General features: G+C 48.8%; 1 protein-coding gene across 2 annotated transcripts in view; it reads right to left on the reverse strand.

The window, feature by feature from the left end:
* Positions 1–2,708: 2,708 nt before the first annotated feature.
* The window catches only part of LOC144179428 (UBX domain-containing protein 4-like), a 60,117-nt gene continuing 49,940 nt past the window's right edge, over positions 2,709–12,885 (reverse strand). For both annotated transcript variants that reach the window (XM_077707779.1, XM_077707778.1), the window contains 2 exons: positions 12,002–12,225; positions 2,709–4,752 (listed from right to left, as the gene is read on the reverse strand). In XM_077707779.1, the coding sequence (XP_077563905.1) occupies positions 4,599–4,752; positions 12,002–12,225 (378 nt within the window). In that variant the 3' untranslated portion in view covers positions 2,709–4,598. The remainder of the gene's footprint in view (positions 4,753–12,001; positions 12,226–12,885) is intronic.

Here is a 12,885-nt window from a genome sequence, read left to right on the forward strand (position 1 = left end):
GTTTATAGTGCGGTTTTTCGGCGGGTCTGCTGATCGACCGGCACAGCTGAGGCATCGTTTTAGGGTAGCAAAAGAAAAAAGAAAGGATGAAATCGGCCATCTAACGCAGCGTGCACCCCTTGCCCTCCTCTAACGTAGACACCCAAAGAAAAAAAATAGGCACCCTTTAGTTCGTGCGCACCTGATAACCACAACTGACCTTGCTTGATGCATCTCGGAAGATAGCGTCAGTCTCCCCATCCGCGCGCGGCAAGTTGATTTTATTAATCGTGAACCGCATGGCCCGTTTTCGCGCACGAATCGTCCACATCAGCGTTGCGCATGAGGGTTTTTTTTTTTTTTTTTCGTGCTCGTGTCGACGATTCCGCGCTCGCGGTGGCTTCTTCGCGTGGCAGTGGGAGGAGCCTGACGACTTGCACCAATGGGGAGACGCGCACCTAATGGCGGGAGATTCGAAGCGCTCCGAGCCGGCTAGCCGCGCCAGAGATGTTTAGGCTTACCACCGCGGTATTTTTTGATGGGCGCTTTCACAAGCAGCGTGGATGGCAGTTTATATTCCACTTTTTGCCCACATTAGCTCCTTTCTTGCATGAGCATCTTCGCTTGCGCCCCGTGCGGCATTTTAGCAAGCGGTTAGAAACGGTCGCTGGAACTTACTGGAACTGCCTGCACCGCTTCACGGCCAGTGCCGACGCCATGTTGCCGCCTCTTACCGCGCCGCCCACACCACGCCAGTTGTATCCGCGCTGGCGTGCACTGCACGTTTTCGCGATACCAAATCTACCACGCGGTTCACGCTTTAGAACGTTGTTGCTGATAAGCCACCGCTCTTTCCCTTTCCGAACATTCGAGCCGCGCGAAGCCGAAGATTTCCACCACCAGTACGTTGCGCTGATAAGCAGCCGCCTTCGGCATCGTGAACACAAGGTGGGGTAAAAAAAAAAAAAAAAAAATCCCGCTGGCGGCCTTATCACGTCTTGCGGCATCTGTTCATAGACGCTAAAAACGCAGCCATGGTCTCAAAACAAACACAACGGAAGTTAAAGCCGCGCTCGCTGTTTGTGAGACTGCGCTTTTGCCCTGCAGCAGCGGCTGATGTTAAAAATAACACGAAATATAGACCGTGCCTTCGTTTTTAAGTGCTGTGCGTTTCAGTGATGATAAATATAGGTTGACTTGAGAAATAGGTGGCGATGTGGTTGAATTCGCGCGTGTTTTGGTTATAGTGCGGTACCGCTTATAGTGCGGATTTTTGCGGCTCCCGCGACATACGTTATAAGCGGTCTACACTGTACAGTGTAGACCGCTTATAACGTATGTCGCGGGAGCCGCAAAAATCCGCACTATAAGCGGTACCGCACTATAACCAAAACGTGCGCGAATTCAACCAAATCGCCACCTACCTCTCAAGTCATCCTAAATTTTTGATCACCCAAACGCACAGCGCCTAAAAACGAAGGAAGGGTCTTTATTTCGTATTATTTTTAACATCAGCCGCTGCTGCCGGGTCTCACACATTGCAAAAGCGCGGTCTTGCAAACGGCGAGTGCGGCTTTAACTTCCGTTGTGTTTGTGTTATGAAAGACCATGGCTGCGTTTTTTGCGTCTATGAAGATGCCGCAGGACATGATAAGAAAGGCCAGCGGGATTTTTTTTTTTTTTTACCCCACCTTGCGTTCACGATGCCGAAGGCGGCTGCTTATCAGCGCAACGTACTGGTGGTGGAAATCTTCGCGCGGCTCGCTTGTTCGGGAAGAGCGGTGGCTTATCTGCACAACGTTCTAAAGCGTGAACCGCATGGAGCGATTTCTCGCGAAAGCGTGCAGCGCACGCCGCAAGCGCGGCGACGCCGGCGCGTAAACTGACGTAATGTGTGCGGCGCGGTAAGAGGCGGCAACATGGCGTCGGCACTGGTCGTGGAGCGGTGCAGGGAGCTCCAGCGAGCACTTCTAACCGCTCGCTGAAATGCCGCACGAGGCGCAAGCGAAGATACTCATGCAAGAAAAGAGCTGATAATGTGACCGCAAAGTGGAATATAGACTGCCATCCATGCTGCTTGTGAAAGCGCCCATCAAAAAATACCACGGCGGTAAGCCTAAACTAAAGTCCCTTCATCTGATCGAGGGACTTTAGCCTAAACACCTTTGGCGCGGCTAGCCGGCTCGGAGCGCTTCGAATCTCCCGCCATTAGGTGCGCGTCTTTCCATTGGTGCAAGTCGTCAGGCTCCTCCCACTGCCACGCGAAGAAGCCACCGTGAGCGCGGAATCGTAGACGCGAGCATGAAAAAAACACACGCGCAACGCCGATGTGCGAAAACGGGCCATGCGGTTCACGATTAATAGAAATAACTTGCCACGCGCGGACGGGGAGCCGGTCGCTATCTTCCGAGGTGCATCAAGCAAGGACAGCTGTGGTTATCACGTGCTTCTGTGTCGAAGTTAGAGAGCAAGGGGTGCGCGCTGCGTCAGATGGCCGATTTCATCATTTCTTTTTTTCTTTTGCTACCCTAAAACGATGCCCCCTGCGCCGATCGATGAGCAGACCCGCCGAAAAACCGCACTATAAACGGTATGGTGCTTCGGCCAACCGCATCTTAAGCGGTATGCTTATGCATTGAGTTCTATGGGAGCCAAACCGGTGGTCACGAAAACCCGCGTTATATCCGGTCCCGCACTATAAGCGGTTACGTTATAAATGGTCTACACTGTAGTAGCACTAAATGGAGGGAAGTAGCAGTGGTGTGCTCTGCGACAGACTCTCAATGAGAGAAGGTCAGAAAAGCTGAACCGCAGCACTTACTTCACTGCATACAACTCTAACAGAGAGATGAGAATTCACCTTAGATTCGTTGTACAGAAGTGTGCAATATGGTGAGAAGACACCTTTGTAGCACGACACCTTGTAGCATTAGAGGCCACACACGTGTCACTTCAGACAGGTGAAATAAATCTCGGCAAGTGTAAACATCTCGTATAAGCGACACATTCTGCCCGAACTACCTTGTACGCTTTGAACATATGAACACTATTCACACTGGCTTCAGCTCAGCGCAAAATGACAAGCATAAGAAATGCGACTTTGCATTCAAGACAAAAACATGATTGCAATTGTTCTGGCACTCCAGACCACTAAGTGTACTGTCAGTGAACAAACCATGGCCCATAAGAAGATTTAGAAGATTAATGAACAACATCTGGTTCAGACAAATCACAAGCATAAGAAATGCGACTTTGCATTCAAGACAAAAACATGATTTCAATTCGCCTGGAACTCCGTACTGCAAAGCGTATTGTCAGTAAACAAACCATGGCCCATAAGATGATTTAGAAGATTAATGAACAACATCTGGTTCAAACAAAATGTTTAGAAACCGAGGGCTCCCACTCATAAACATAAAACGCCACTCAGTGTTAAAAAAAAAAAAAGAAATGACTACTTGTGTACAAAGCTGGTCAACTGGGCTCACATCTTAATAGGTTGAGCTTAGACATTGGACATGATCAAGACCTCTGAACATAGCACTGTGCGTTGAAGATGATCCTGAATGTATTCCGACAGGCAGTGCATAAACACGGCAAAAAAGGAGCCCAACATAACCTGAAAATGAGTGCTGGGAAGTCAATACTAGGCAGCGCTCAGTGCTTTCAATTTTTTTGTGGTGCTTTCCGTCATAACAACCCGGCTTGTCTTGACATGATATAGCCAACCGTCTGGTTTTAATTCCGTGGAACCGTGCAAACAAGCTATTTTACTCCGCAATGGGACTTTTAAGTGCCTGTGTTCCATATGAAATGCTTAAAAAAAAAAACAGAAAGAAAGAAGTACAGCAACTACTCTTACAAAAGGAAAATCCTTGGGTCCCTTCCAGGATTATTGCAAAGAAAGCTACCCCCACGCACAACAATGACTGTGATCACCGCAGACTGCGTGCGGCAACACCCCCAACTTCTGCCACATACAGACCTTGCTAAGCCTAGTTTGCACCTGTTGAGACTGCCCTCTCTCATTCTAAACCCCCAAAACGCAAGTGGCATTTAAGCCATAAAGAAATGGGAATCGCCCCCTTACAGTACGCTAGCCTGATAAGCGAGAAGTCGAACTCAATGAGCCAAGCCAAGCCTCCAGATGATGTCTGCACCGAAGCACCACAGAAGAAGCCAACCAAATTTGTTTGGCAAAGCTTTCTAAAAAACCACAGCCATTTTTTTGATCCGAAGTGGCTGATGTCCAAACTCGCACTGTCCTAAACCCATTGCGCTTTTTTATTATCCTCAAGTAAGGAACCTAGGGGTGGAAATATACCTCGCTGCTCCAAACAAACAGCTCTCACGCAAGAAAGGGTGGAGAATACAGCACTAGGCATTGTCGAGGCCCAATGTTATTGTGCGTCTGTAAAAATTTTCCCACGGAACACTGCGGTTAAATTATGCCAGTTTTTCATGCCCCAACACGGCTACCCTGACATTTCGCGATGGGAAGGGTGGAATTTACGCAACCCCCGACTTCTCAAGTCAGTAGTGGTACGCTCTGGCGAATACAAGTTTCTCCCCGGGCTGGCCCTCCCTGTGGTGTCCTCCTCTCCCCGCTGCTGCTGCCCCTACATCTGCTGGGTGGAGTTGCCGTTCCAGGTGTTGGTCTCGTCGTCGTCGTCGCTGAAGCGCTGCGACGAGAAGCGCACCACGTTGCCTTCGCGCTGGTACTTGTTCCCCTCGGCGTGGGGCTGCTGCGCCTGGCGTCGCCGCCGCACAGCCCTGTTCACAGTGGGGGAGAGAGGAAAACACCGAAAATTAAAGCCGCTCCACTCAACGAAAAAGCTGTCGGAAGCGAGGAGCAGGCATTCGCCATAATGGACTGTAGTGCCGCTACCCGCTCCCTGCTACCACCCAATGCAATTCGAATTTCCGCCTTCGGTCGTTTTGTGCTTGCTTTTCCTCCTGGACGTGCCGGCGTTGCACTGCCACTTCTTTTTATTACTATCGTAAAAACCAACCCAATGAGCGTTCCTAACTAAATGAATGCGGGCGCTGCTGTTTAATTACGTATATTTCGCCTCAACTGTACCTACAGTTTTCTTGGCGCTAAACAACGGGGAGGTGTATGACAAGCGCCAGCGGTTCCCGAGTTTTTAATGCTTATGACTATATAAACCGCTTGGCTTTCGAAGCCTCTGGGTTAGATCAGGTGGCAAGAGCGGTAAAGGCTAGAAAGAGACAATGGTGGGGCGATGCGGAGGTTGAAAAAAACGGAGAGGAGGAGAGACAGCATTGTTAAAGGGACCCTGCAACATTGCCGATAAACGCTTTCACTCTTTCTTTCGCGTCTGGGAGCAATGCAATAGATGCAGTTATTGCCAGTGCGGAGCAGCACTGCGAATTTTCTCGTTGCAGCAGATGCACCTTGCATTTCTTCTTTGCGTTTGTTGCATTTTTTTTTTTAAAGTACCCATCGAATGCGTTTATGGCTGCAACTGAAAGAAAGCTGGCCAACAGCCGCTACGACACCATAATGACGTATTTCGAGCGCTTGAAGAGCATCCACACCAGAAAAAAGTAAGAAATCTTTTGAGCCAGTTTTCAATTTCTCTGATGTGCAGTAATTTTGGCTGAGGTACTTTGTGACCCCTTATTCAAAGTACTGAGTGCGTGTGTTGACTATGTTCTGAAAGCATTTAGGATGTACAGTGGAACCCCACTAATACGACTTTCAAGGGACCGTACGAAAGCGTGCTCATGCTTATAAGACTCATCTAATGATGGAGGAACAAAACATTAATGTGGTTATCAAGCCCAACCTGGAGCAGCCTCACCGTGAGTAAGGACGCGTAGAAAAACACACTTGAAATAGGCTTCGTCAGACCAAGCATAGAGGGCGCTGGCGTAGGCAACGATGGAGACGTCAAAATGGTGGCCGCACTTAAACCGTCCATGACTGCTAGCGGTTTTTGAGCAGCTTCTTCCATCGCTTTTAATTGTTGTCAACCGCATAATTCACTGCTTTTCTTGCATTTTTGCCTTTTAAGAGTTAATGGGAGTAATGAATGTTTTCAATGTTGGCTCTGAGAGGCAAAATAAAACGTGCCTCGACTGGAATTTCGTTCTCCCTTTCTCGCCATGACTTCGTTAAATCGAAAGCGCTGCACGAAATTACTTCAATAAATCGAGATAAAAATACATGGATTTAGCAAAATTTGGATAGAAAACTTGAAAAAATTCGTTATATTGCGAATTTCGTTAAATCGAGGTTCGTTATATCGAGGTTCAACTGTACTCGGTGACAACTTAAAGGAGCCATGTAGAGAAAATACAAGTTGGTTTTATTCGAAAGATTTCGTGTTTTATAGTGCCCCCAGCGCTTGTCCGGATACAAACGATGCTTTATTCACTGAGAAATTAAACAATTTAAGTTAAAATTTTGATTTTCCTGCTAAATCGTTTGTCTTCGGGGTCTGCAATGACATCACAGGAACCGACCGCTTTGCAGCCTAGAGTCCCTTCATTCACGCATCCGCCGTACAGGGTAGAGACACGTATACGCTGGCGCCGCCATTTTGGGTTGCTCGCTCGCCGCCGAAGCAAGTCATTGTGTCAAAAACGCGCTAAAATTATCGCCGCAACGCGGTTTACTGAAGACGTTTGAATCATATTGTCTGTTTCGCGTTGCTAGGTCTTGTGGGAAACGAAAAGAATAACGAGTTGAGCCCGTTGGCCCAATTGCGGCGGCACGGGACCGTTCAAAGGTTGTCTCCACCCTGTACAGCGGTGTTGGTTTGTTCCCGCGTTTCTTTACGTTACCCGAACCTAGATGGCGCCACCATACCGTGGCAAGCGTTTGGTTTGTTTTTGCCCGCATTTAAACTTGGCTTGTTTTTGTTCTGGGAGAAAATATTCGTTCCCTGAAACAGTGCTCGCTCGACAAATGGGGTCACGTAAGACAGCGTTGTTTGCGTCAATCGGCCAGTGTCATCTGAGACAACCCCAAGCCCCGTAGTGCTGTGCAGCTAAACCAAGTATGCTGTGCGCAGTACGAACAGCAGAACGCATCAGTACTTCTATGTTTACATGTGCTTTCGTAACTTCCACTGTTTGTCCCATCATTCTTATTGCTTTGTAAAAATGTGCCCTAAATTTAAGCGCAAATCGCTCGTTCGTCTAGTTTGTAAGCTCTACCTAATTTGCGTCTGCTTCTGCCCGCCTCCGCCAATCGCAGAGCTTAGCTCATGTGACATCATAGGTTCTGTTGCGGGAAATGAGCTGGTGGGTCGCATGACCATTCCCGTTTTTCCTAATTATGTAGCTTATTTGAGCGAAGTTTACGTTAAAAGTGGTGTCGGTATGATTCTAACGAGACAATCTTTTGAATGAACCAAACTTGTGTTTTCTCTTCATGGCTTCTTTAAAACCAGCACCGAAAGTTGCCGCTGTGCCTTATCACCGTAGCCGAATGTTTTTCTGCGCAGCGCAAGTAGGGCGTTACTGGGAATATTTTGAACATGGCATGAGCCGTTCCCGTGATTTTTTGGACTTAATATGCTTATAAACGACTCCAGTGACGACAAACAAACTGCGTGAGACAAGGAAGACGATATCACGCATTCATAGCAAACCCCTTTCAAAATGCGCGCGCACTGACGTCACAGGTCCAGCGCTTTGGCGGAGTGATACTTTACATGAGGTGGTGCTGTTTTGAGTTGTAACCGAGTATAGTACGGGGCGGCGATGGAAAAAAGGTGGGAAAGAAAGGAACGGAGCGACAACACGGCTTTCAAAGACACTGACAAGCAGAGATCAGGTGGCAAGAGTGGTCAAGGGCGGAAAGAAAGGACCGAGGGGTGATGCGTGCTTGGATGCACACAGTTCACTTCATATGACAGCGGACGCTGGCGAGGATAAACTGGCATTTCTCCCAGCTTTTACGCTGCTTTGCCACCTCGTCCTGGCGTTTATTTCTTAACCTCCATTTGATTCTACTGGATGGGCAAAGGTAAACAGTCCACGGTGGGCCCGACCACTCGCTGTGGGGTATTGTGCAAGCAACACACGGGGCAAGGGGGTGTTGTGAAAGGAAGAAACGTGAATCCAGTGGGTGAGGAAATCAGGTGTTAGGTCATCGCCGTGGGGGTTGCGGCGTATGTGTTTTCACGTTTGCCTTCTCAATGGGAACTTCCAATGCACGGTCCGCCAGCCACCACGCCTGACTTCTTGTGGTTGGCGTGTTGGCGCTCTGCTGTCGCATGGGGGAATCGAAGGTTAAGCTCCTGCCCGCCAGTACCAGCCTGCTTGATTGAGCCTGTTCAACGAGTGGTCAACCCGCCTGCGGACTTTCCACATCAAGCAGTGTCAGATGGCGTTAAGAATAAAGCATTTTCCCCACCACGGTCTGTCGTATGAAGCAGACTGCGTGCACCAGAGCGTTCTGTAATCGGGGTTTTTAATGCATCGTTTCTTTACGGAGTTTGCCGGGACCACGGTGGTTTGTCATAAGAGACGTGTCGCCTTAAAACTGGGGTACGTACCTTCGGAGTTTCATTGTATAAAATCGAAAAGTGTTGCAGGGCCCCTTTAAAGAAAAACTTGGATCGGGTGGGCAAGGAATGCGGGATTTTAGTCATCGCTGTGTGGTATTGTGCAAGCGTTTTTATGTTCATTGGCTCGATGGGAGCTTAAAATTGGCGGTCCGCTGCACACCTGAAATTTGACGTTTCGCAGTTGGTATGTTGGCACTCTACTGCCGTGTGGGACTGTCAAAGATTAAGCTCTCGCCCACCAGTACCCGCCTGCTCACTTGAGCCTGTTCAACGAGTGGTCGGGGCTGCCGCGGATTGTTTACCTTTGCCCATCCAGTAGCATCAAATGGAGGTTAAGAAATAAACGCCAGGACGAGGTGGCAAAGCAGCGTAAAAGCTGGGAGAAATGCCAGTTTATACTCGCCAGTGTCCGTTGTCATATGAAGTGGACTGCGTGCACCCAAGCACTTTATCACCAGAGTTTTTAATGCATTGTTTCTTTATGGTTTGCTGGGACCGTGGTCATCCGTCCTAAGTGGGTCATCGTAAAACCGGGGGACGCACAACCAATGTTCCACTGTACTTCCCCACACCCAAACTCTGACAACTAAACGTTCGTGCCAATCTGTCAATGAAACTCCATTAAATTTCAGAAAAACATTACAGTGGAGCGTCGCTGATTCGTCCCCCAGACTTACACCGACCCGCCTCTTAAGACGTATCACGGCAGTCTCGGCAAACTCCCCAGAGAACCAATGCATTTGCATTAAAAACCCTGATGATATGACGCTCAGGTGCAGGTCTGCTTCATACAACGGACCCTGGCCGCGGATAAACTGGCGTTTTCCCCATATTTTACACCGCTTCGCTGCCTCGTCCCGACCTCTTTTCTTCTTCACCCCCGTTTGACACTGCTTTTATGTGCAAAGGTCCCCAGGCAGGTCAGACCACTTACTAAACAGACGGGAGCAAGCAGGCGGGTACTCGTGAGCGAGAGTTAACCTGTGAGGGCCCCACGCGGCAGCAGGACGCCAACGCGCCAACCGCGAGAGGTCGAAGTTCAGGTGGCAGCTGGACCGTCAATTGGAAGCTGCCGCTGAGCCGCCGACGAACACGAAAAGACAAACGACTCAACCCCACAGCAATGACCAGACAGCCGCTTTCCCTGCCAAGTTCCAAGTTCGATCCAAGTTCCTTCTTTTCATGACACTCTCGCTCCCTGTATCGCTGCTCTCGGCTTATCAGTGCCTTTCAAAGCTGCATTGTCAGTTTGCTCCTTTCTTCGCTGGAGTGCCTCAACCCACGCCCATCGCCCGCAAGGGTGGAGACACGCACCCATTGGCACCGCCATTCTGAGTAACTTGCTGGCCTCTGCAGCAAGTCACTGTAGCAAAACTGCGCTATAATTTTCGCCTCAACAAGTTTACTCATAAAGTTTGAATCATCCTATCTGTTTTGCATTGCTGGGTCTTGTGGGAAATGAAAACAGCTATGTGTTGAGCACTATGACCCAACAGCGATGGCACGGGACCGTTCAAAGGGTGTCTCCACCATGTGCGGCAATGCTGTTTTTTTAAAATCTCCGCCAAGTACTATCGTTCGTTTCACCAGGCCTTGGCAGTTTCACACTCGCCTTTTCCCCTCTCCATTTGCTCGAACATGCTGGCCTTATCCCGCGTGCGCAACATGTGGGGCTGGCGGGCTATAAATAGCGCCGGACGGCACGGGTGTCGTGTGCATGTGGCGCTTGGCTGGCGGCTAGCTCGGACACCAGGAGGGGAGGAGGGCACAACATAGGCGTTGCCTTTCTTTTTAAACTTGGGATTACAGCTAAAGGTGTGCAAGTCACGCGAGAACACGCTAAATATAGTGGTTTAAATAAGTTCTTAGTTCCCCTGTCGCGTGAGACCGTCTACTAGGCCGGCATTTACCCGCAGCCCAATTGTAGGACCCCCCGGTCATACGACGCTTTCTCGCAGTACCTTGAAAGCCGTTTTATCAAGGTTCCACTGTACTTTGTTACACAGAGGTTAAAAATACATGGCATGCATACATTAGAAGGATAATGGTTGTGACGCTCCTACGGCCACTACGCCTCCCACCGAAATTGATCACTGTGACGGTGGTTGCAATATGAACACTGCTGTGGAGATTGAACACTGCAGTGAACACTGCTGTGCCGTGAAGGCTGAAGTTACAGCGCTGGAGGGTTCGACTTTCTGTGCTTTGCTTCTCTCTGCTCTGACAAACTTTTGTGCGATAAGAATTGCATTTCTGCGAGCACAAACGTCTCAAAGATTTAAACTCAATTTTCTCATTTTCCAATTTTTACGAACTTCTACATTTTGGGGGCAACCCGTTGTAGACTTGGAATTGTCCTATATTAAAGGGACGGACCACCGATTTTTGCCACGTAACTGTACTATAGCTCATATGAAAGCCAGAATTTTATACAGTCTGGTAAACACAACCAATTTATAAACAAATTGGCGGAAATATTTTCAATTTGGCATCCTGAAATCTGACGGGTGGTGGTTCGTAGCGTAGAAACTTGACACTACAATACGTGTCCCGGTCACGTGACCCGCAAACCTAGCAGCTACTGTAACTGCTGAAACGTTTATTCACTTATTGAAAACCTTTTTTAACACAAGTATTTGTACAAGTTTAAATTGTATGTGTATTTTAAAACATTCTTTTGAAAGTTTTACAATCACGCCACCCGCTGCCACTGGATTGCTCTCAGTGTGGCTGACTGAACCTCCACAACCAGAATAAACGGCGGCGTTCAGTAAACAGACCTAGTGAAAACGCTTTGGCGATTCTGCCTGAGTCGGGGGTATTTCTTCTACCAAAATATTCGTTGTCAGTTTCCAAAAATGCCTACGGCAGCTAAAACAAAACAATAAAAAAAAAAAAAAAAAAACCGACGTGCTCGGGGAGAACTGAACTGCACTTCCTTCACAACACGAAGCCAGCATTCTACCTGTCGTCTATCCCAACAGATGGCGCCACCGTGCAAAATAGACTAGTGATTAATAAGAAACCCAGAAAGGAATAAGAAAAACTGCAATTGACAATTTTATCAGCTGGGGGCAAGTTTTTAAACACCGCTTTTCATCTCGCACAGACAAAAGTATATTGCCGCGCCACTGTACGTCATGATTGCCAGCATTATTTATGGGTGGCCACACACGGCTCGAATATCTAAAAATTGAAATTTAAAAAGTTTTAGGGCGTTATCAGCAAAACCATTTAGGGTTGCGGTGTTTTAAGGGATGCCCTTTCATTTGGGATAGAGAACATATACCTACTCGACAAAAACTGGTTGTCCGTCCCTGAAAAAAAATTTTGCATGCGTCACTTTTAAGATATGCAAAATGCTATTGTTTACTTGAGTGATATCGTCTGGCGACAGGAAGCGTGAATGTAATTGGCATGGTGCCTGCATAAAAGCCCCTTCGCTCAAGGCTGCTAGAGGCGCTAAACACCCTCACCCTTGCGGCTGCTGCTGCTGCTGGGGCTCCTGAGGCCCGTGGGCAGCGGTGGGGTCCGCGCCGCTAGCCGGAGCCGCAGCCGGTGGGTCGGGCGAGCCGAAGATGAGGCCCGTGAAGAGGCTCCAGAGGACCCCGAAGGGCGCCAGCAGGGACCACAGCAGCCGCATCAGCGAGGCGCCCGACTGGTTGATCAGGGCTGCCGGAACCGCCGCCACACTGGGGCTCTGCGGATCGTCGTCAACTGCTCAGAACTTTTTCTTCTTCCACTTATCCCTCACTACAATGGGACCCTCATGGGGTCCCATTGAAGTGCTAAACCCCAGTTCTCCGTTCCACCGCTCAACCGAGGAATTAGAAAGTGTGTGGTTAAACTGGCATCCCCGTCAGTGATGCAGAGCACAGGGCCCGTTGGAAAATTAGCACCCCGGGTCATACTGCGTTGGCCAGATTGACCCTGCAACACTCTTTGAGCAGTGCAAGTAAACCTGTGCGACGTTTAGCTTAGACTGCAAGGAATACCTGAGCCAAATATTACACGTGTACGTGAAGCAGTAAGCGTGCAAATTGCCATGAAAGACGCGGAAAAACCAACCGCGCCCTCTTCAATTCTCCTCATTATGCACCCCTGGCATGGCCTAAACGATGTCATTTGGGCCATGGCTGTCCTATTGGCTGTCGCTGGTCAACTTCACATCTTGTTTCTCGCATTTCCTGTGACGATCCGCCGTCGTCGGTGCGGTGTACCAACCTCTTCTACACCTGAACCTGTATGCTTACTTTTGGTTTTTCTTTTGTTTTGAGTGTGCGCGGAGTTTGACTGACGGACTCAATACTTCCCTTTCAACGAGACCACTCGACAACAAAGGTTTATTGCTTTAAGAACA

Source organism: Haemaphysalis longicornis, unplaced genomic scaffold (genome assembly GCF_048455015.1).
Source record: "Haemaphysalis longicornis isolate Haplotype H1 unplaced genomic scaffold, Haemaphysalis longicornis Haplotype H1 scaffold_4, whole genome shotgun sequence".
Taxonomy (NCBI): Eukaryota; Metazoa; Arthropoda; class Arachnida; order Ixodida; family Ixodidae; genus Haemaphysalis; species Haemaphysalis longicornis.